At 41.2% G+C, this 25,065-nt stretch overlaps 2 protein-coding genes across 8 annotated transcripts in view; one reads left to right on the top strand and one right to left on the bottom strand.

Annotated features, from left to right (window-relative positions):
* The window catches only part of LOC133383081 (uncharacterized), a 66,277-nt gene that overhangs the window by 26,056 nt on the left and 15,156 nt on the right, over positions 1-25,065 (bottom strand). For both annotated transcript variants that reach the window (XM_061623084.1, XM_061623083.1), the window contains exons 3-4: positions 18,166-18,221; positions 16,587-16,716 (exon numbers count right to left, since the gene is read on the bottom strand). In XM_061623084.1, the coding sequence (XP_061479068.1) occupies positions 16,650-16,716; positions 18,166-18,221 (123 nt within the window). In that variant the 3' untranslated portion in view covers positions 16,587-16,649. The remainder of the gene's footprint in view (positions 1-16,586; positions 16,717-18,165; positions 18,222-25,065) is intronic.
* COL19A1 (collagen type XIX alpha 1 chain) overlaps positions 1-25,065 on the top strand; it is a 358,502-nt gene that overhangs the window by 594 nt on the left and 332,843 nt on the right. For 5 of the 6 annotated variants that reach the window (XR_009762166.1, XM_061623076.1, XM_061623078.1 and 2 more), the window contains exon 2: positions 8,770-8,893. Coding sequence is in view for 5 of the 6 variants with exons in the window: in XM_061623076.1 (XP_061479060.1) it covers positions 8,806-8,893 (88 nt within the window). In the remaining variant the exon portion in view is untranslated. Of the gene's footprint in view, positions 1-8,769; positions 8,894-12,637; positions 12,677-25,065 lie in introns of those variants that run through there. The other variant, XM_061623079.1, reaches the window with a different exon arrangement.

Here is a 25,065-nt window from a genome sequence, read left to right on the forward strand (position 1 = left end):
TGGGATGCTGAAATTCTAAAGGGTCGCAGCTCTCACAGACTATAGTGCTTCTGCATTTTACTGGATATTCTCTCTCTCCCTTGCTACCAGGGATATTTTTTTGTGTGATATTACTAGAGATTATAGATTTTGGGCCAAGGCACACATCTGTAAGCAGAATAGGAGAACATTACACCTTGTAAATGACCCCCCCCATCCACACACGCATCCTGAACAAAGATGCTGTTTGATTTAGCTTCATTCCGAGCTGAAATTGTTTTATTTCCATATCTATGCAATTTCTAAATGTTTAAATATTTTGTTATACTGCTGTCATGCATCTGAGGCATGTTCCAGCCAAAGTTAATTGCTCTTACATCTCATGAATTGGAACTGGAATGGGGGGGGATTTCAAGCACATGCTCAAGTGCTCCATTAAAACTGTCTGAATACAAATGTGCTGATATTTATTTGGATTGTGCTCCTTATATTTTTTTATTAGCTCAGGAAAAAAACCAAAGCATGTTAGAAGTCTTGATGAAGAACCACTTTGTGTGTTCCAAGGTATGGTACTGTCACACTTCTACTTTTGACCACATCTCACAAACTTCTAAAACTGTAATTCAGACATACTGTACATTTCCCTCCATTGGAAGGTGTGTGGTTTTTAGATATGGTTAGAGCAGATGTGTCTCCCCTGCTGGTGAGGTACATGGCTTGGTTCCAGTTTGGCCATTATGAGATGTGGTGGAAAACAGAAAAGTGAGTGCCCTCATGCTTTTGCTTGTTGTGTTACTGCCCTCACAATGAGCAAAGCTATCTCATGACTGCTGCTTTTTTTTTTTTTAAGAGCAATGTGTGTAACTTTTGAAGACAAGCACATTTCCCCCTTTTCTCCAGCAGCTTTCCTCCTCTCTTACAGGCTGCCCTACTGTATTAATCCTGGCTATAGATCTAGCCCACCAAGGGAGAGGAAGGGAGCTAAAAAGTGTTGGCTCTCCTCTTCCTGCCTTGCCTTTTATCTTCAGGACTGAAATATTCTAGCAAGAGTGTTTTCTCTTATGTTAACTAAGGGTGGCTTTGGGCATGCACCAATTGCTTTGATTGCTTCCCGTTATGCCTAAGAGTAAACCTGTGAATTCCATTTTTCTATGGGTTCCTAACTGGATAGTTCCATCAGCAGAATTAGGACATGCCTCACACTTTTTTGACATGTCAGGTGAATGACTGGCCCTGAATTTGGAACATAGCTCTCCCTTTCTGGCATTCAAATGGCTCTGATGAGAACATTAGAGGATGCAGCTTCCCAATGGAGGAGGTGTTGGGTGTTGTTAATCAGGATGTGAAAGGCTTAAAATAGAAATATCATGGTCCTTTGTCGCTATTAGCCTTAGTAAGCAGGGAAACAGCCACAATAAGCAGCATAGGGCTTAGGGTCTGACATGATCGCATCTAGGGCTGCCACCTTCTTTCCTGGTCTTGCTCCTGTGCTTCAGACAACATGCTTTGCTTCTCACAAGTATTGACAGCAGGTAAAGACTTTTCTCACATGTGGATGACTGGAGCAGGGTGTAAAGTGTACACATATTAACAGTCTACTGTTTAAGGCACAGACAAGAGTGGGTAGGCAAAAAGGCACCTGCTGCTAGCTGAAAGGTTGGAGATAACTTTACTGAGCTGGCCCAGTCAGGCTGTGTTGATTGCTTGGAGTTATTCATGCTACACACCCAGTTGTCTGTATTCATGCAGCAAAATGAAGTAATAAAAGCCTGAGGTGGTGAAGTGGATTGTACCACTTCAGACTCTAGGCAAGGGTGCTATTCTTTGTTCCTTCTTCATGTAAAAACTTACTGCAAATACACATTTAGCACATCAGGCCGGGCTGCTCCCAGATCTGCTATTTCTCTGCTTGCTAAGAGTTCATTTGCTGTGGGAGGGGATTATTTTAATGAGTGTTAAAATATGTAAACCCCCTCAACTCCCACAGTTTAAATTGATACATTCTATTCAGCCACCTCAAGATTCTGCCCCTCATTACCCCTCACCGTCTACTGCATTATATAGACCAGGCCTAAGTGAGAATTTTTCTTACGCATGCACACAAAGTAGGTAATATGTGACATTCCCATCTCTAAAGGTTTATTTTCCTTCTCATGGCCAGAGTATCTGAGAGGAATAACACGTGTGTGGGTGTGTGGGCTAGGCATCGAAAGTTGCTTTGGAGAGAATGAGTGAAGTTTCTTGTGAAAGTTGAGAGTAGACACACAGATAAACATCCAGCATATGCACTTGGTGGTCTCCACCGTGTGAGTGAGAGAAAGACTAAACTACACTCCAGTTCTTTAGAGTTCACAGGTAACACATCTGTTACATGATGGAAATAGGTATATGCACTAGTAGCCTAAAGTGGCCCAGCCTTTAGGATTGGCTCTGCCTTCTAACTTGCTAGTCTCCTTATTTGTCTTGCAAGTACTGTTTGCCCTGAACAGGAAATTCTGGGGAGGTGTTCAAGCACATGGACAGCCCCCCCCCTGCTTCTGTTCTAAAGCGAGTGCCAAGCCTGGGCAGATAATATCATAGAGAGAGGCTGGGCTATAGAGCGTTTTTCCAATCCAACTTTGGACACAGGGTGCCTGAGAGCTTGGAGTAAAAAAGGGACAGGCACTGGGAAAGTGTGTAGGCGCTCACTTGAGTGCTGGAGCTTGGTGCTGGACTACACAGAAAAGGAAGGCCAGAAAGCAGCAGGCACCCCCATTCAGCTTTTTGCCCCGCTAAGAAAGGAGTGGATGCACTTCAGGGGTTGGTTTTAGCTGGCAAGACCATAGTCCTTGAAATCCGTTTCCAGTAGCAGGACTCAGCTCTGGAATCAGAGAAGCAACTCTAAAGAATGGGATTGCCAGTTCTTTTTCTTTCTTTTCCTGCCAGACCTACTCTGCTTTTAAGAGCTGAGTGACACTAAACCAGAAACAAAACAGATGTGGTTCCTCTATCACCCTAGCCTGCAGATGCAGTAACACAAAAAAATTTAGCTAATGATTTTTTGCTTGACATGCAGTTATTGAATACCCAGGATGCCCACCAGCAAAAAGTTGACAGCCCTGCTAAATGATACCTCATATGTGAGCAACCACACAGGTAGCTCCCACACAATGAGGTGGCAGGGCTTCTAGGCTGCAGGTCGATACTATTGGTCAGGGGTGAGTCGGGTGACCTCTTGTACCGTTTATTTCAGAAATTCAGCATCAGAAAGGCAGTGGTCTAGCAGTACACTGTGAGTTCTATGTATCCACTTCTTTTAGATGGTGGGCAGATAATAATTTCAGTATACCTCTCTTTCCCATCCGTCTGCCTGTAAACATTGTTTTATTTATTTTCTGTTTTTCAGCCAAAAAAAAAGGGGGGGGACCCCACCAAAACAGCTTGCAAGAAAGAAAATAAAAATACAACAGAAATGTATTAAAAATCTCCCTACTGTCTTAAGTAAATAAAAACCAATTAGTTCCTGCAAGTGGATTTCCCAGGCAGGTGGTGTGACTGCTTTTGTTGTCATCATCAAGCTTAGTAACTTGTGTTAACAAAGATGGAGCCACACAGATGCCTTCCCTACTTTCTTCTGCTTCAGTTATGCAAAGAAGGCTTGCAGACCCCTAGTAACAGGTATTCATATGGAACTCATCATTGCCATGGGGCTTAGCATATCCTGTCAATATCAGTAAACACTTGGTAATAATGAAAAATCAGGCTTGCTGAAATCATAAGCGGCAAGGATGAGTTGAACCCATACATACAACTAGACACAGTGAGGATATGTATATTGTAAGATTTGGAGGGGGTTGTAGTAATTCCAGTTTTGCACTGTGTGTATATATAGATATATACAGTGCTTTCTTTGTGATGGAACTCACCAGTCGGAGTACCAACATCTCTCTCTTTTTTGCTGCCCATGGCAACCATTTTGTGCTGGCACTCACAGCACTTTTCCCTTGGTATGAGTATTGGCACTTCATTTTTTACACCCCCCCCCAAAAAAACCACTGGATATCATCATCACATTTATATCCCACCTTTCCTCCAATGAGCTCAAGATGGTGTACATAGCTCTTCTTCTCCATTTTATCCTTACAACAAACTTGTGAGGTAGGTTAGGCTGGGAGACTGTGACTGGCCTAAGACTACCCAGCAAGCTTCATGGATGTGTGGGGATTTCTACCCTGGTCTCCTGGCCCTAGTCCAACACTCCAATTACTATACCACACTGGCTATCTAATATAATATACACACAGAGACACATAATTTATTTAAAATATTTATACTGTAACAAAAAACAAAACACTAAAGATGTGGTCCAAACTAGCACAGAAAACTAAGGTTTGGAGATTCACAGTCTACGTTGAAAAGTTTTCCAGACCTGAGATTCATTGCCTCTTAGGTGGCAAACTGTTCATTAGACCGGGAAAAAATAATTTACTGTATCTCCCAACATTTTTTTTTAACTGAAATGTGGCAAAAGGTTGCACAGTGTTGGGTGATTTTTTGTTTTGTTTTAAATACTATTTGTATGTCCTGTTCGGGAAAATGCAAGTTGGATTTTGATCAGAAAAACAGGGCTAGAGTAAAAGGCTATATGCCCGCTCTCCCCGTTCCTGCTGCTGTATCCAAACTGGCAGCTCCCACATTTCAGTAAAATAAAGTTGAGAGATTAAATACTGCTCTCTCTATGTAATGTGTTGTTTTGGCCACTACAATCCCAATAAAACCAACTTTTAAAAATTATATTTATTGCAATTTTTTTCAAAGGAACAATATAAGTAAACCAAACAAAATGAAAACATAAATCCCAAATCCACCTTCTGAGACAGCTATGGAAATGAGATCTTCTAAATTTGTTCACTCATAAGCCTAAAATAAGAACAGATTTCTTCCTATATTTAAACAAAATTTAAAATAAAGAAATGGAATAAAGCTTAAGCCATTTTCAGATTCTTAAATTGATTTTTGTATTTTCTAGACCTGTCATCCCCATGTAATACTTTTGGCTAGAATGTACGTTCAATTGAAAAAGGGTTCCTTCCACTTTCTGTGCTTCATTGACAACATTCACACATGCATTTAAAAAGTGTGCAAGAGTCTGAAGTGTGTTTAGTGTCGTGTGTGAAACTGAAACATGCCTTCCAACTCCTTGAGCACAATCCAGAGGAAGGCAATAGAATTTAGGCTTATGCTCTTAAATTCAGTTTATTCCAGTGAGACTCAAGCACAGTTTTGCCTTCCTTGAATTGCATCCTTTTTCATTTATAGTCATTCTGCCTTCCAAAATTAAAAAAAAAACACAAGTGGGGTATCTTGTTACTGTTTACCTTATAAAGGCAAAACTAATATGAACACAAAATACAGATCCAACAATAGATCCAAAATAGGAGCTGTATATATTACCCATGGGCCAAATTGGATGATACATTAGCTCTTGTGCTCTTAATGGCAGGGTTTTTTAAGAACATAGTTTGCCAGTATGAGGCCACTTATCCAAATTGGCACTGATCTAAAGCAGACTGGGACCCTAGCATGGAGGCAAAGAGGCTTTGACCGTGCCCCTATCCGGCTATGGTTGCAATCTAGATTGGAGGCCCCTTGCCAGCAATTTGCACAGGAAAAAGCTCTCATTGAAGAATATGGGAGATTTTTTCCCATATGCAAGCTGGTGAGGGCCCCGAATTAGGACCGTAGTGGAGGGGGAGAGTGGTGCAAAGGGCTATGCCTCTCTACTAGGGTCTTCTAGGGTTTTAAATGGGTCCTATATGCTGGAAATTTGTGTGAAAAATACTGCATTTATTATTGTACAGTTTGACCTAGACCATTTTTATATCATGAGGATAAATCATCTTCATGTGGAAAAAAAGTTGTTGATTTTTTTTGCATTTTCCTATGTTCTGCTAAACTCTGGATTCTCTTTTCATTATGAATGATTCAAAAGAAGTTATTGAGTGTGTTGAGAAGACAAAAATATTTTGTTGGATACATTCAATTCTTTTTTTTAATGCCGTCCAAAATGGAACAGTTCTTTTCCATTTGCATGTTTTATGAGACATGACAGCTTTTTTTTAAAAAAAAAGTCTAGCCATAGGAATGATACATTCATTTGATATAACTACCACACTCATCCTGCTCATAGTGAGTGCATCTAGTTTAACTTTAAGTTTGTTATTGTTGTTATAGGTATCAAAGGCTAAAAATAAAAAATAAAAAGCTAATCAGCTATTACTAACAAATTATAATTTAGTGGTCTTTTGATTTATATATGTGACATTAGCATAGCTGAAAACCTATTACTCAACAATCTAAAAAAAGTAGCTGAGAAATACTTTTCATTGCCTTCTTATAAATCTAAAATTAGCCTATAAACTCCCCTTGTGTTTTTTCCTCCACACTAATAAATGGTACACATTGTGTTTGACTGATGACTCTCTTTTCTCTCTCTTCACACCCTCTTGGGATTTTGCAGGAGTGGGAGGAAGCACAGTTTAGGGATTGCAAAAAGGGAAATAAAAGTTCACTTCAGTTGCAGTGCCATCAGGCCATTTCAGTAAGCAAAGGTGCTGGGAGCTTACATAAATAATATGGAGTCATCACATATCAAATTGGGATTGCACGATAAAACATTATTTCCTTCTCCTGAAGAGCAAAAATAAGATCTCTGCAAAACAGAAATTATCCAAAAGTTGAAATGGCAAGAGGCAGGATCTATGGATCCAGGGATGGCCCAAGACGTTTTGCTGCCTGAGGGTGAGCCCCAAATGTCATCCTTCCCAACTCAGTGAAGATGCCTGCTACCTAAGACCAATCAAGTTATTTCTGCACATGAGGCAGGAAAACCCATAAGCACCCATTACTATTATTATTAGCAGCTTTCTACCTCACCACCCAGCCTAGTTATAAGACCGGGCCTAGGTCCTCAGAACAGCAATTATACCAAATACATGCTTCGTAACTGGAAGTCCTCCAAACCTTCCCAGATTTATGATTTATTACAGTAGTTTTTTAAAAAGCCATTCATCAACTTATGAGGGTGCTCATGGAACGTATGCAAGCATTTGGTTTCAATTTTTAGATCTACATAGTAATCAGCTTGTAGCAGGGAACTATCCAGACAGTTACATTACAGAGTACAGTCTTAGGCTGTAAACACATTAGTCGCCAGAGCAAAGCATTGCATTTCCATTAGCCACACCTGGAGGGGGAACAGGTTGAACTGCCAATCAGTTGCAAAATCTCTTTGAAGCTAAATTAAAAAAAAACTGCACTCAAGCTGCTCCCACCAAGTTTTACAATAAAAAGGGGTGGGGTTTGACTAGCATCGTGTGCTCCCGTTTTCAAAGAGAGGTGGAAACACACTGGAACCAGCAGAACAGTGAGTGTGTTTCTACCCTCATACATCTCTATTCAGAAGTAAGCTCCAATGAGGTTAGTCAATGGGACTTACTTGCAGGTAAAAAAGCTGGTATAGCACAGTAGGGAGGAGAGCCTGGCTGGCAGTCCAGAGTCTGTGAGTTCAAATCCCTGCTCATGTCTCCTGGGTGGCAAGGGCCAGCTAAAGATCACCCCACAGTGAGTGGCTCAGGGGTTACGTGCCCTGCCACCTGTGCGGCTGTGGGCAAGCTGCATAGTCCCAAGGAGCCCAGTTGCCCCCCAGCTGGCAGTTACGGACAAGGAAGGGACTGGCTTGTGCAGCTGTGGCAAGCTCAGCAGGCCCTAGCCAGCTGTGGAAGACTAGCCTCAGAGGGAGGCAATGGTAAACCCCCTCTGAATATTGCTTACCATGGAAACCCTATGCATAGGGTAGCCATAAGTCAGGATCGACTTGAAGGCAGTCCATTTCCATTTTTTCAAGTGTACATGTATCAAACTACAGCTTTAATGGCTCAACATCCTCCCCCCCCTTTTTAACACATGTACAGTATATGTTGCTGGATGTGTTTATGTGTATGCATGTGTGTATCAGTATGTGCCAGTATTGTAGAAAGAATCATTCAGATTGTTTATAATTACAAAGGTTACATGTTCCCTGGCTGCAATGTAGTTCAAGGGATTGAAGTGGGTAGAAGGGAAGGTTGTTTAGTTAATGTGATTTTATTTTATTACTGCAAAAATGTGATACATTTTAAATAGATGGGGAAAAAACTTCAAGTAATTTTGCTCAGGTTTTTGCAGCAATGGATGCTATCAAGTAAACAACTCTTTTAATTATTACATGTAATAGTTAAAACGTGTAACAAGGCTGAAACACTGTGCAAATTGCTGAGACCATCAGAAGAAAGAGCAGCACTTAAGCATCATGCCTAGATACAGCTCCAGCTGAGAACCTTTGCTATGTGTATGAAGCTAAATTATCCTATATTTTTATGGAACTAGTAATATTTTGTAAGCCACCTTGGGTGGGTTTTGTGCTGAAAGGCAGCATATAGAATAAAACAAATACTTGAACTTGAACCCATTGATTTCATTGAGCTTAGGCATGCCTAACAGCACTCAGTGGAAAAGGTAGGCTTTTAATAAAATCCATAAGCTCTCAACTTCACTCACATTTAGCCAAATCATGCCTCCCACAACCTTCTAAAAACTACCTATCACAGAAGCTAAGGTGGTAATGTCTCCCCTGGCCCCTTACAATGTTATCATTGACGCCTAACTCTGGATATGACTAGGTTTCATGTTTTTAAACATCAGCAAGAGACTGCCTGCCTGACCAAACTGGAGTTATAAGAGTGTTTTTAACCATGAATGTTTTCATTTCAGATTTCTGGGCATTTGTTCACATGTGTCCGAGAGGAGATGAGGGCAACTGGATCTTGCACAATTTGGCTTGGGTTTGCAATCCTCTTTCCTATTTCTCATTCTATAGCAGTCACAGACAAAACAGGTATTTCTTTTCTCCTCTCTCACTTCTAATCAGATGCAGAAACTGTGTCAGGATGATGTTGATGTTGTTGAGCAAATAGTACAATTTTATGGAAAGTATAGAGACACAGAAGGCTGCTCAAAATATTAAACAGATTAAATACAGCTACGTAGAAAGCTGAATTCCTCGTGTAATAAAGGCACCACATACAAAGTCCACGTACTATGAACTGTATGAAGAGTCTAATGGAGCTATGGAAGCTAAATAAAGTTTCTAACTTCTCTATTAAAAGATGTTTCCACCCAAGATATCTAACAGCAGTATTTCCATTTCCTGTCCACTCACAGGAGTCTACATTTGGAATGGGCTTGCAGTCATTTCCAGTTAGGTTGTGCTGCCACTGATACTTCCTCATTTTCTTAAGTTACATATCGAAAAAGAACCCAACCCTGGACTTGGAAACTGAGCTCAGTCATGAATACAGTTTTGCTTGCTTGGTTCTATATGTCTTGCACCATGATCTTAACAATATTTTCCTGGGAATGTCCTATTGACTTTAATGGGATTGGCTTCCAAAGACTTGTGCACAACATTGCAGTTTTAACCAGTGGACGTAAGCACACTTAAGTTCAGTTGAAATAAACAGGCCTGACCTTCAAGTAAGCCAATGTGCTTATGAACATAGTTAGCCTTTCCCCTGGAATGGATTAGTAGCGGTCTGATGATTTGAATATGCTATGATAATTAAAATATGGTTCCTATGTAGACAAAGGTAATGAAAAGTTATATAAGATGATGAAGAAAAAGGCTTTGAATAAGTACAAAACACATACTTTGTCACTTCTGTTGCTTTGCTATTTTTTCCTTCCTCCTGTTTGTCTTTTGGTGTTGCTCACTCTCCATTAAAACAAACAAACAAACAAAAACTGCTGCCCTTCTACATCTCTCCTGTCCCCACGTTTTTGGACATCTGCCTAGCAGAATTGTCAAAATAGTTGTAATCTCTTCAAGATTAAGTCAGGTTTTGTAGCTGCAGACCTGGTTACATTGGCAGCATTTCATCAGATAACCTGACATTTTCCTAGGACGTGTCATAGTGCTGGTTCACACAGAGATTTAACATGAGATGGGTGCCACCTGCACCCCCAGTTAATTTTCACCGTTTACATGACGTTGCAGACAAAGGGAACATGTGTTGCTGCTTTTGCCTTTAAATCCGAATCAAAGTAACCTGCTAAAAATGCAGTAAGTGAAGGAAAAACCGTCTCCGCTTCACTGCGCTCCTCCCATGTAGGCTCTTTCCTCCGATGTTTTTTGCTGGGTGTGTGTGTGGATCATCACTTTCAGATACTCCCCTTTCTCTGCCCACTAAACTCTCTATGAATTCTATTTTACTTCTGATGGCTCAAGAAGCGACTTCTGACTGGCTGCTCCCAAACTGCTACAGCCCTCCTTTCTCTCGCCCCTTGCCCAGTAAACTGCCTTCCTTCACTCCTGCTCTTTTGAACTCTTTCCACCCAAACTCCCTCGGACTTTGCAAAAGTGAAGCTGAACTAGCCCCGTTACTTTCCGTCACAGTGGGGGGTGGGGGTGGCAGCAGCTACTTTTCATTGCAGCATTCTCTCTCTCTCTCTCTCTCTCTCTCTCTCTCTCTCTCTCTCTTTCTCTCTCTCGCACTCTCTCTCGCACTCACACACACAACCTGTCTCCGACTACCTAATTTTAAAAAAGAAAAAGGAAGAAAGGGTTTTACTAGGAATGGGGGGGGGCTAGTCAGTGTCATGTCAATTTCACACTGAGGCACTCTCCTGGCTTCAGCCTTTAAGCCCAAACAGTCACGGGGATTGCACACCCCTCTCCATTCTGAGTTCCATATGCCTAGTTATCGATGTGACAGAAGGCATGTGCACACACACACACACTCTTCCACTAAAACTTGCATTTCATAAGTAAATAATAAAAGGGTTTTTGCCATAAATATGTCAGAAGGAAATGGAACTGACAGAATAAACTTTTTCATATAAATTGCTCCCCCACGCTCTCCTGGCTTCAGCAACCCCCATCCCCTTCTCCATTTGCTATACTGTGGAGGAGGGAGCAAACATATACATTTGGGGGCGGGGCCACAAGGAAACAGTGATACTAAATGTGAATGGAAAACAGCGGATTGGAAGAGTGCATGAAAGTTGAAAATCTATTGCGATGGGAAAAGCTTTGTCTTTAATATGAAGTTTAGCTCCGGTGTGAAACAGCCCATAGACTATATTTGAATCTAAGGTTTGATAGTTTGCTGGTGCTCAGTCCACAATGCTAGGCAGGATGCTTTGGAGTGACCCCTACAAGCCGCATAAGATGCTGTCTGTAGGTGAGCATCTTACTAATCTATGTGTGGACAAAATAACAACAGTTTTTGAGGAGAATAATGAAATGGGGTTGATTTCCACATCCCTCTACAGTAAGGCCCCACTCATATGACAGGTTACGTTCCAGACCCCCATTGTAAAGCGAAAAACGCTGTAAAGCGGAACTCATTGAATAGAATGGCGCGCGATGCCTGAAAACCGCTGTAAAAGCAGAGCAAGCGCCATTTGAGTGGGGCTTTAGTCTAATTGCATCTAATTGAGACCGCTGTATTAGCGAATCGCTGTAAAGCGAAGCGCCGTAAAGCGGGGCCCTACTGTACTGGCCTCGCAGTCATATAAAATAGGTGGAAGAAATAAAATATCACATCTAAATATTAAGACCAAGATATTTAAAAATTATTTTTAGACTAGCAGGAGTCTAATGTTAAGCAGGATCTCTAAGCATCTTGGAATACCAGTAATAAGTACTGATAGCAAATGTGCTGAGGGATAGCAAGAACTGTGGATAAGCAAACCTTGCATTACAGACTCTTTCCTAAACTCTTGAGGCAGCAAAAGCACCTCAAGACTTGCTGATCTCAGCTCCTGAGAGAAATGGAAAGCAAACTACCAAATGAACCTACCATATCCTTCCCTTGCCCCTTTCAAGTGTGAAGTTACAAAGTTCTGGAAGAAATATATATCCTTAATTGGTGGGTTGAATACATAGAAATGAAAATTGTAAATCACTAACGTTTTGTTTTCAAAGGTCCCCAGACAATCAGTGCTGTACACGTCAATATCAGAGATGAAAAATGACAAAATTCACCAGAGAATGTTGACAATCCACCAGTAGTGAATAGTCAATTTTCTCCATAAACAAACATATATAAAAACAATATTAATACCCATTCCCCATTTCTGCTGTTCACTGTATCATATGCCTTAAAATGCTTACCAGTTTTGGAGCCAAACTGCAGGGGATGCAGCTTTGGATAGCAAGATATTTTTAGTCAGTGTAAAACAATAAAAATAGTCAAAGTTATTTTGCCAAGAGAAATAGGTGAGGTGGACATATTAAAGAAGAGCTACATCTCTAAGCACCTTGTTCTTCTAAAGTTCTCTTTTACACTACTGTTCACTCAGTCTTGGATTTCCTTTCGATTCTGCTTCCACATGACCCCCTTCTCTCTCTTCCTTTCTGCTGCCTTCTCATTCCTGAGTGCATCCTATATTGCTGAGCTTGCTTCTTTATGGATCTAAGGCTGTTCGGATTGAGACCCTTACAAATCGCGCACAATGGTCTAATTGCATTGAAATGACACTAGCAACACTTGGAACTTCAAAGAAAGCTCCCAATTAACCCTGGTTTTTAAAGTGGCATATACTGAAATATGGAGGCAATTACTCATACAAAAGAAAAGGGAGAGATTACATGTGTGAGCTATTATGAAAGAAAGAAGTAAGGTTTGCTTTCTGCTTAGTATCCTGAATGAGCCTGGGGAATGTCTTCATTTAATTAGCTAATATTGTATTAATTAAGGAAATGGCAAGGCTGGAAAAAAAAGAGATGTAGAGTGGCTTATTATGGTGGTTATGCTTGCAGCAGCCTGCCTGGGATAGTTTTTTGGTTCACAATGTTCCCCTTCAGTTTTCACTGGTGCAGAAATGCTGGTGTACGAGCCATTTACTGGAGGGAAGTGATTACTTCTAAAAATATCTAACAAATCTAAAAGAGAGGATTGTATTACAATCCTGAAGCTCATGGAGTTGTCAACAGCAATGTGTTTAAGCCTAAACAGACTCAAGATAACTTGTATCTTGCAATTGTTTTGTTCCTTGATTTTACAGGGATTAAGTTTGCTTAGGAACATAACGTTTTCACAGCATTGATGAGTTTTTTTTTTGACAGGGCCATAAAGAGTTTAAAGTGATAGTATATATTTTAGTTGCACAAAACATGTCTTTTGAATGCTTAGTGATTATTGCTATGTGTCCCCATTATAGGCATCATTCTACTACAATCTTACTACAGTTAATCTTCATTGACTAAGCTGCAGTCCTATGCACACTTATTTGGGAGCAAATCCTATAGTGAGATATTATCAAGTAAGCATAAATAGGATTGGGCTGCATGTCCCACTGAAACCAATGAGACAATTTGCTTACATTCATTGCTTTCAGTGAAATGTGCTGCAGTCCTGTGCATACTTACCTGGGAGTAAGTCCCACTGAACACTTTGGGACTTACTTTGGAGTAACTATGGGGCTATGCTGTTAGTCATGACTAAATTTCTCTGGGTGACATCCATAATGGTTCCAGGGCTTCTTTGGCTGTTAAAGTGGTATAAGTTATGGTGTGGATGTGACCTTATTTTAATTGTACAGATTTAGAAGTTGTCAGTACCAATATCCTGGATTTCTATTGTAAAATGCAAAGCATATGAATAATTTGTGAGTTTTAGGTCAAAATGTTAGGAGTGAATTTGTATTCAAACACCACTTAAGTTTGCATAATGTTCTCTTATCCTGTAGTTTTCAACTGGCTTATTGGAACCCATCGGTAGTCTTCTCAGCAGTAGCACTTCTACTGCTGGTATTTATTTATTATTTGATTTACATCCCGCCCTTCCTCCTAGCAGGAGCCCAGGGTGGCAAACAAAAGCACTAAAAACTTTAAAAAGTAAAGGTAAAGGTGTCCCTGCACTTGCAGTGCGAGTCGTTTCCGACTCTTAGGGTGACGTCTTGCGACGTTTACTAGGCAGACCGTATATATGGGGTGGGATTGCCAGTTCCTTTCCCGGCCTTTCTTTACCCCCCAGCATATGCCGGGTACTCATCTTACCGACCACAGATGGATGGAAGGCTGAGTGGACCTCGACCCCTTTTACCGGAGATTCAACTTCCTCCTTTCGTTGGAATTGAACTCCGGCCGTGAGCAGAGCTTCGGCTTCGTTACCGCCGCTTACCACTCTGCGCCATGGAGGATCTTACTAAAAACTTTAGAACATCATAAAAACAAAATTTAAAACAGATTAAAACAAAACATCTTTAAAAACGTTTCTTAAAAAAGCTTTCAAAACATCATCTAAGATTAAAAACATTTTTTAAAAAAGAAGGTTTAAGAACATATTAAAAAGTAATCCCAACATAGACGCAGACTGGGATAGGTGTCAACTTCAAAGGATTGTTGAAAGAGGAAGGTCTTCAATAGGTGCCAAAAAGATAACAGAGATGGTGCCTGTCTAATATTTAAGGGGAGGGTAGGTGCCGTCACACTAAAGGTCTGTTTCCTATGTTGTGTAGAATGGACCTCCTGATAAGATGGTATCTGTGGGAGGCCCTCACCTGCAGAGCGCAGTGATCGACTAGGTATATAAGGGATAAGACGGTCTTTCAGGTATCCTGGTTTCAATCTGTATAGGGCTTTGTACACCAAAACTAGAACCTTGAACTTGGCCTGGTAGCAAATGGGCAGCCAGTGCAATTCTTTCAGCAGCGGGGGTGACATGTTGATGATACCCTGCCCCAGTTAAGAGTCTTGTCGCTGCATTTTGCACCAGCTGCAACTTCTGGACCAACCTCAAGGGCAGCCCCACATAGAGTGCATTATAGTAATCCAGCCTGGAGGTTACCAGTGCATGGACAACAGTGGTCAGGCTATCCCGGTCCAGAAACAGCCACAGCTGTCTTACCAGCCGAAGCTGGTAAACGGCACTCCTAGCCACTGAGGTCACCTGGGCCTCTAGCAACAAAGATGGATCCAGGAGCACCCCCAGACTACGAACCTGCTCTTTCAGAGGGAGTATGACCCCATCCAAAGCAGGCAACTGACCAATTATCTGAACTCGGGAACCACCAACCCACAGTGCCTCCGTCTTGCTAGGATTCAGACTCAGTTCATTGGCCCTCATCCAGCCTACCACTGAGTCCAGGCAGTGGTCAAACAGCTTGCATGGCCTCTCCCGATTCAGATGTTATGGAGAAATAGGTATTGTTGACTTCCGGGAAGGGTGACTTCGCTTGTGCCTGCTTTTGAGACGGGCTCCCGCCTCAAAAGAAGCTTATTCAGATATAAATCAGTCAGAACATTTTTTTTTTGACTGATGAAATTTCTCCCGGGCAGGGAGAAACGTAGAGATCAACCTCAAAAGCCTGTTTTTGTTGGGAGTACTGGATTTCATTAATTTATGAGAAAAGGTCCAGCCAGCAATGCCGGACGGACTTCCGAACAAGCTCTATCTGATTAATGCGATACGTTTATCTTTTCTTCAAAGAGACAATGGTCTAACAGGCAAGCACCCTTCTTTCTATTATTTTTTTTACTTGGTTTAAATTGTTGCAGCAAAAAGAGATTTGTCAAATGAATCAGCTTTAAAGAACTTCTGGGTGAGCTATAACTCTTCTCTGTTATTCACGAAATTAACAGCTTATCTCTGTTTCTATTGCAAAAAGCTGTCCTGGAAGTGCATTCTAAAGATATAAACAGAAGAGGGATTTCTATTCCGAGGAACATTATATTGTCTGGGACTATTCTCTTTTTGGTCTATTTTATTTTGACGAATCTGCTTCTTCACGACGCCACTAACTGTTTTGATGCTGAGAACTAAATTTGTTTTGTATTCTTGAACATAGAGAGATAAGGCAGGATAGAGAAATTCCCATCAGACTCTTATTATATGACTATGGCTATGACAGCAAGATTATTATGGAATACTGATAATGGAAGATTGGACACTGAAATTACTGGACTTAACAGGACTATTGAAGATGGAAGATGGAATTAATATGGATAATGGAATAATGGCTATTGAAATTATTGGACCTAACAGATTTTGATGAGATGGATTAATCGATATGTTTATTTGGACTATGGTTATGACAATAAGATTATTATTATTATTAACGAGATGGATTAATCGACATGTTTATTTGGAGAAAAATTGATAGATATATTTCTTAAAGAATTGAAACGTCTTTGACTTTTTGTGGAAAGAATAAAGTAATGTTTATGAGATTTGATGATTAATTAAGATAACTACTGGAGGAAAGTGATCTTATAATATAATTTAAGAGACAGGATTGTTATATATTGTAGACCTATAACTGATTTGATCTGCGACAAATGGGAAGTCAACATTTTATTTTTTTGTTTAATCATTTTTGTTTTGTTTTGTTTTTTGTCTTTGAATGTTTTATGATTTTGTTTTGTATGTTTTATGAAAATTTGAATAAAAATTATTGTAAAAAAAAATAGGTATTGTTTTAGGATTTATTTTTTTAGAGCAGCAGAAAGAAAGAGCAACTGAGACAAAGTAAAAGAAAGAGGAAGAGAGAGTGAACCAGATGCAGAGAAGGCAGAATTCCCTTACCTTTAATAATTCTGTAGAAGAGAGAATTTCAGCAGATGTTGTTTCTTGCCCCTGCATGATAAGCTAGACATGTCCATGTTCTCTCTTCTGCCAGGCTATCAAAAGTGCAAGACTCTGTCCTCCTTTCCACCTGGTCACCCCAGTTATACACACAAAAGAAAAACAGGTAGAGATGGCTCAAAAAGGGGAGTCCCATGTTATAAGTTTGTGTAAATGTAGGACCCTAGGTCTGAAAAGACTGAAGCTTACTATTCTAATATGTACATTACAATAGCCCTCTTCATATATTACAGCTGGGGGAAAGTCAACATCTGTGGGGTCAGTGGAGGTGAGGATTTCTTTCCATTTCATCACTATTTTTGTTGCCTTCCATGTTGTGGAAGGTAACTTTCTGAAGTAACTGTTTGCATCTATGAAAGCTCCCCATGCATTTTAGAACTCTGAAAAATAATGGTTCTAGAAGAGGTGGGGAACCTCCATGGATTCTAGTAGCCTTCCATAAGTTGGAAGGCAACAAAAATGGTCTGAAGTATGCATGTGTGTGTGTGTGTGGGGTGACAAGCTAGCACTTTCATCTCCCCTGTCCCTTCTCACGTGTTTAGGTTTTCCTAACACCTGAAGAATCTAATGCCTAGACTGAAAATGTTTCTTTCTATTGTTTAAAAATATCATGAGTTTGAAATATCAGTGTAGTTTATGCAGTTGCACATGAAATCTTGCAGTCTGCTACAATACTATATTGAGGTACTACCCTTGTTATATTTAAATTCATCTGCATTCCTAAAGCAGCACAATGAATAATCCTTCCAGTTTTTTCAGTGGGACTGTTCATGAATGTTTGGTCATTTACAATGAGAATTATTCAGTAGTATACTCAGACACTGACTGTACACAAGTTGAACTCCTCACATTGTATGTCATTTAAAAGTCAATGTTCCCAAGACTTTCAATTACAGCTCACACTCTGTTTATGGCTCAGTGGCAGACAACACTCACAGCCTGCATAGATATACAGTATAGCCTGTTATATTGTAGTTTTAAATATTTTGCTTGTAAGGCTAAACTTACTTCAATAGAATGCTGAAATTTGATATGTACTTTTTCCTTCTCAACCTGAATGGCACAACGGTGTCATGCAAGGGTCTTTTATGGAGGGGGGGCAAGGGCAGGTAGAGGAACAGAGGTGGAGCTGTTGATGCCTTTTAAAGCCAAGATACATAGCAGAGAGAACCCGGCCACAGTGCTCTTTCCAAGAGAGGTATGAAGATAGTTGCTCATGCTCTCTCCCCTGGTCTTAAAAGGCAAGGAGAATGAGCACTCCAGCTATTAGTCAGACATATGCTCTCTCTACTGGCCCTTTAAGTCCAGGATATAGCTGTTTTCTCTACAGGGAAGAGACACACAGCTGTATTATCCCTGCTTCATCTACTGGTACAATGAGTGCATAAATGGAACAAACAGGAGGGTCTGGGAATTACAGTCTTCTCTAGGAACCAGTATATTTTTTTCCTCATGGCTTCTGACTTCTGTATCTCTGAGTTATGTATATTTAAAAAATATCTAGAAAAGGAGCCCTTACCAGCTTTTTTGAATTTCTACCATGTTGTTGGCCGCAATCAAATCTGGGACAGAATGCTGAGTAAAAAAATAATAGAATATTCAGAGTTCTGGTTGAAGATAGTCAATGATAGGTTAAAAGAAGGTGGTGATGACTCCATCATTTAAAAAAGCCAAATCTTCCTTTGAATATTCTTCAGTGAAGTGAACTCTGCTCAGTGTGTATGATTTAACATTAACATGCCTCTGGGTCTTGTAATAGACTGAAGCTCTCTTTTATAAGTAGTACAGAACATATGGCGTTTAGTCCTTGCTTTTGTTGCTCATTCTCATCTAGGTCCAGTTCATCAGAAACTTTCAAATCAGGTGCTGCAGATGTATGGGAAGCAGTACCATAGCAGCACATTTGGAGGTGCAGGGTCCATTCATAATAGTCATAACCATACCCCCCATCTTTTTTTTTTTTGCTGCTGGGTTGGGCTTGAGATCCTTATTAATGCCTTTTCCCATAACAACAGACATCACTAGGAGCCAATCAACATGAAAGGGGAGAGTATTAGCTACTGAGAAGAGTGGCTCACTCTCATTGGCTCCAATCAGCAGAAAATGACAAGGAAGTATGTTAGTCTCACTCCCCTTTCATGCTGATTGGCTCATAGGATGCTGGAGACATTGGGACCCTGCTCCCAAAAAGGTAAGGGGTCTAAACCCCAGTGAGACCCCAGACAACTACACCCCTGGTTGGAAGGCCATCTTTGGTTTCCTCCAAGCCTATTACCACTCATCCATTTCCCTGGTTTCTTAAATGTCTGCTGAAAGATAACATTGGGTGCTTAGGACTATACACCCATGTAGCTAGAGGTAGCTCCATGTGGATGACTGCCTCTACCACATGGTTACTGGTGGGGTACAGTAACCTTTTAAGCAGCTTCTTTGTAGCCCTGGTCACCTGGTCCAACTCTCTCTATGGTACTGGACAAACAGGTTAGATGAGGTTGGGTTATGGTCTTCAGGAGGGAGTGAAACAGTGGAGAGAGAAAAATACCTGGTTTGCTCAACAGAGAAAATGAGGATATTACAGAATATGGCAGAAGACTGATATGCAGGAGTGAGAAGATTAGTCAGAGTTTTTGACAATAGATTAAATGATATTTGGGTACAGTGAGTGACAGCAGTACCATCTTTCTTGCATTTAGAGTTTATTTGTATATCTATTTCTCCCAGTAGGAGCCTGGGGCAGCAAACAAAAGCACTAAAAACACTTTAAAACATCATAAAACAGACTTTAAAATATATTAAAACACAACAACCATTAAAAACATATTAAAACAAAACATCTTTAAAAACATTTTTTAAAAAGCTTTAAAAACATTAAAAAAAGGTTAAAAATATAATTAAAAAGCAGTTCCAACACAGATGCAGCCTGGGAGAAGGTCTCTACTTAAAAGGCTTATTGAAAGAAGAAGGGCTTTAGTCGGCGCCAAAAAGATAAGAGATAAGGGGAGGGGATTCCAAAGAGAGTTTTTTAGAGTTCATTTTTAAATTGTGAGGTCAGCGATGAAAGCATTTTTACATGAACGCTGTGGCAGGCTTTAGAGAATATTTACAGAAAGTAGTAGGAAAAAAATCTTAATAAATGGAAACAGAGATGTTGTTGCACAAGAAACACAACAGAGAACAGCCTTGTAAACTGGGAGCATGATGAAAAGATTCAGTTCATTTATGGCAATTGTAGCAATGGAAAGATTCTTCTGATTCTTCTCTTGGGAATTTACACACACACAAACACACACACCGTGCTATGTATCCCATAATATCTAGGATACATGTTGGCTTGGCATTACTTCATTTCTAAATGTGGGCTACTCCATAGACAAAGGAGGAGAGGATGCTAATGTAGCTAGATAATTCTTAGACATTAGCCTCCTTTGTGTGTTCCTCATGTGAAGGACTATAATGTGATTCAAAAGGCTCTGGGGTCACACTTCTGGCCCCAATGACATGCATCTTTCCTTGTTCTGCTGTCCATGCCTTAGCATGGACATCTGAGAATGGGATGATTCCCCTTCATGTGGATAAATATGTAAAGGGGCTACCTTTGCTTCAATGTTTCCTTCCATTCAGTTGGAACTGACTGCATTAAATCAGCCCATTAATAATGAATACTTTATGTAAAGGTAAAGGTGTCCCCGCACTTATAGTGTGAGTCGTTTCCGACTCTTAGGGTGACGTCTTGCGACGTTTACTAGGCAGACTGTATATATGGGGTGGGATTGCCAGTTCCTTCCCTGGCCTTTCTTTACCCCCCAGCATATGCCGGGTACTCATTTTACCGACCACGGATGGATGGAAGGCAGAGTGGACCTCGATCCTTTTTACTGGAGATTCCACTTCCATTGGAATTGAACTCTGGCTGTGAGCAGAGCTTCGGCTGCGTTACCGCTGCTTACCACTCTGCGCCACAGAGGGTAAATACTTTATTTACTAATTTATTTATTAGATTTATATGGTCACCCATCAGTAAATATTGTTGTGCGCCACCCCAATCTCTGAGCAGTGAGAGATCTCCAGGATCCCTGTGCTTGCCCAGGGTTTGATTTCCTTCAAAAGAAGGTTAGCAGAGTCTATGGTGTCTTTATAAAATATGGTTTATTTACACACATTCACAGCCTGAGCATAAGATGGAGGGCTTCAAAGAATCAGCAGTCCAATAGATCTTGCTTTTCTGTCAAGCTTACAGGGGGCATCCTAAAGCCATGATGCAGGGAGCCAGCCTCTCTGTGTCTCTCGTTCCCAGTCTTTCCTCAGACTACCTAAAAACAAAACCCTCTCTTTCGCCCTGGAGTGGGGGCTCTCCTGAAGTGTTTCAATAGCAATAGGATCTCCCTAGCCCATTCACCAGTTAATGGCTACTTGACAGATCCATTAGCCCAGTGACCACTCTATTAGATTAACAAAGGAGACTCATCTGACCAGTGGAGCAGGTTTTTCAGCTGCAAAACGCACCTCCAGGCACAGGAGTCCAAATCAGAGGCTGGAAGGGGGCCCTAGAATATCTCAACCCCCAAACCCATAACAATATTCCTAGGGCAGCTTACAACAAAACAGCATTAAAATATGATATATAATAATTAAAACCAACAGTATCTAATAACTAAAATCAACATCAAACAATAAAAGACAGCAAAAACTTCCTTACAACAGAGAGCGACATCCAACATTATGCAATGAAACTAACAGTGTGATCTCTTTTAGATATAAAATTTCTGGTTACTTCCAGTTAGCAATGTATATTATCGTTAAACTAGGGAGACTATAATACATGTTTGCTGCTTGATGTGTTTGCAGTAGTGAGCAGGGTAGCTGGAAGTGGAAACATTTCAAATGCTGTCATTTTCCATGCCTTTCTCCTCTCAGCTTGGAATTCATTAAGCACATTCTGCTATGCTATGCCTTCTCCCTTTGCACCTTGTGACATTTTGGAAAGTCCCTGCTAACTTGTTTTGGCAATCTTTCTTAGGGACTTCACATTTTAAATTCAGTACAGATCCCATCTGCGCTAAATGAGTAGGTCACTAGTTGATTCAAATGGTTCACACGTGGTCACTCCTTCAAGAAATATTTGGATACTGACAATTGCTGATGATGAGTGATGCCAACTAGTGAGGGTTGATCGATGCACATGGAATTAACTACTGAATTAAAATGTAATACTACTTTACCTTTTCACATGTTACCGTAAGCTACTTTTTCTCTCTCTCTCATAGCAACATGTGAGAGCAATGTTATGTGTGAATGCTGAATTCATGCTGCTGCTGCAGTGTCACTGTCCCTTGAGTACATTTGTAGACTTATAAATCACAGCCACTGAGCTTCTGCTCTTACATCAAAAGTATGTGTGTGACTCAACATCTATTAGAAAAAAGATGCTGTCATGTGGCCACAGAAACAAGTGTCAGTTGGTACAAGGAAAGTGAATAAGATGGGAAGAGTGACAGCACAAACTTACGCATATTTACTTGAAAGAAAATCCCACTGTCTTCAGTGGGGCTTAGTCCCATTAAATATGCACAGGATCATAGCTTGAACTCTTAAAAGGTATGGAAAGGGTCAGTGCCCCCACTTGGATTTTGTGGTTCTTATTCATATAGATAAAACTGGCATTAAGGTTTTTGATGATTGATGTGCTGAGGATTTGGAAATGAATTTTTTATTATGGTAAAATATTGGTAATTAGATTAACTGAATCCTTGAATGTTAATTTAATGTAGCATATTTTATTAGGTAAATCATAAACAAAATCATTTCAAATTATGAATTAACATATGTTGGAGCACTTTGCTTATTTTACACTTTGTAAAGAGTCTTTACAAATTGTGAATTTTAAATTTGCATCATGTTGGAACGCTTTGCTTATTTTACAGGAAAGTGCTAACATATTTCATTCAGTCGGGTTTCAGGCCTGGTTTTGGCACGGAAACAGCCTTGGTCGCCCTGTATGATGACCTCTATCAGGAGAGAGACAGGGGGAGTGTGACTCTGTTGATTCTCCTTGATCTCTCAGAGGCTTTCAATACCATCCACCATGGTATCCTTCTGGGAACACTGGCTGAGTTGGGAGTGGGAGGTACTGCATGGCAGTGGTTCCGCTCCTACTTGGCGGGTCGGCTCTAGAAGGTGGTGCTTGGGGAACATTGCTTGGCACCCTGGACTCTTCAGTATGGGGTTCCGCAGGGGTCAGTTCTGTCCCCCATGCTGTACAACATCTACATGAAATGGTTGGGTGCGGTCATCTAGAGCTTTGGAGTGTGTTGCCACCAGTATGCTGATGACATGCAGCTCTATTTCTCCTTTTCATCTTCTTCAGGTGAGGCTGTCAATGTGCTGAACCGGTGTCTGGCTGCGACAATGGACTGGATGAGGGCTAATAAACTGAGGCTCAATCCAGACAAGACTGAGATGCTGCTAGTGGGTGGTTCTTCTGACAACCTGTCAGATGTCCAACCTGTCCTGGATGGGGTTGCACTCCCCCTGAAGGAGCAGGTTCTTAGCTTGGGGGTTCTCCTAGAACCATCTCTGTCACTTGAGGCTCAGGTAGCCTCGGTGGCACGGAGTGCCTTCTACCAACTTTGGTTGGTGTCCCAGCTACGCCCCTAACTGGACAGCAACGGGTGGCATTGGGAGATGAGGTTTCAGACCCTTGGCCTCTTCATTGTGGAGTGCCACAGGGTTCTATCCTCTCTCCCATGCTATTCAACATCTATGTGAAACCGCTGGGAGCAATCATCAGGAGTTTTGGGTTGCAGTGCCATCAGTACGCAGATGACACTCAGCTCTATCTCTCCTTTAAGTCCTCACCGGAGTTGGCTGTGAATACCATGTCCAAGTGCCTAGAATCCATAAGTGGATGGATGGGAGAGAATAGGCTGAAGCTGAACCCCGACAAGACTGAGGTATTACTTGTGGGAGATAAAAGGAAGTTAGGAATTACTGACCTGATGCTTGATGGGGTAAGTTTACCCCTGAAGGACCAGGTCCGCAGTCTTGGGGTCATACTTGGCTCCCAGCTGTCCATGGAGGCTCAGATTACAGCAGTGAGCCGGGCAGCTTGGTATCAATTACATCTGATACGGAGACTGCGTCCCTATCTTCCTGTTCACCTGCTCCCTCAGTTGATACATGCCCTGGTCTCCTCTCGCTTAGACTACTGCAATGCGCTCTACATGGGGTTACCCTTGAAAACAGTCCGGAAATTACAGCTGGTACAGAACGCGGCGGCACGCTTGATTATGCATAGCCGTCGCTGGGATCATATCACCCCAGTGTTATTAGATCTTCACTGGCTACCAGTTGTCTACCGGGCCCAATTCAAGGTGTTGGTGTTGACCTTTAAAACCCTATACGGTTTCGGCCCAGTATATCTGAAGGAACGCCTCCAGAATCACCGATTGTGCCGCCTGACGAGATCAGCCTCGCAAGACCTTCTCTCGGTCCCACCGGTGAGAACAGCTAGGCTGGTACGGACCAGAGAGAGGGCATTCTCTGTTGTGGCCCCCACCCTCTGGAACTCTCTCCCTTTCGATCTCAGACATGCTTCCTCCCTGTCCAGCTATCGCCGAGCCTTGAAGACCTGGCTGTTCAGGCAGGCCTACAAGATTGGGACAGATTAACTTATGTTACAATAGAATTAATGAATGGTTTTTTAGCTTAAAATTTGATTATGTTGATCTATATGTATTGTTTTTATTCTTGTTGTTCGTCGCCTAGAGTGTCCCTAACCCGGACAGATAGGCGGCTGAAAAATAAAATTTATTATTATTTATTATTGTTCATGCTCTGGTAACCTCCAAGTTAGATTACTGCAATGCACTCTACGTGGGGCTGCCTTTGAAGACAGTTCGGAAACTGCAGCTAGTGCAAAATGCAGCGGCCAGATTGGTAACAGGGACCAGACGGTCCGAACATATAAAACCGATTCTGGCCTGCTTTCATTGGCTGCCTGTATGTTTCCGATCTCGATTCAAGGTGCTGTTTTTAACCGATAAAGCCTTACATGGCTTAGGACCACAATACCTGATGGAACACCTCTCCCAACACGAACCCACCCATACACTACTCTCAACATCCAAGGCCCTTCTCCGGGTGCCTACTCGGAGGGAAGCTGGGGATCTGGCAACAAGGGAGAGGGCCTTTTCAGTGGTGGCCCCCAAATCATGGAATGATGTGTGTGATGAGGTGCGCCTGGCGCCAACACTTATTTTTTTGGCGCCAGGTAAAGACTTTCCTCTTCTCCAAGGCATTTAGCATGTGTTTTTAAATTGCTTTTAAAAATGTTTTTTTTTAATTTGTATACAGTATTTGTTTTTAATGTTTTTAATTGTTGTAAACCGCCCAGAGAGCTTTGGCTACTGGGCGGTATACA

The sequence above is a fragment of the Rhineura floridana genome, chromosome 4 (genome assembly GCF_030035675.1).
Source record: "Rhineura floridana isolate rRhiFlo1 chromosome 4, rRhiFlo1.hap2, whole genome shotgun sequence".
NCBI classification, from domain to species: domain Eukaryota; kingdom Metazoa; phylum Chordata; class Lepidosauria; order Squamata; family Rhineuridae; genus Rhineura; species Rhineura floridana.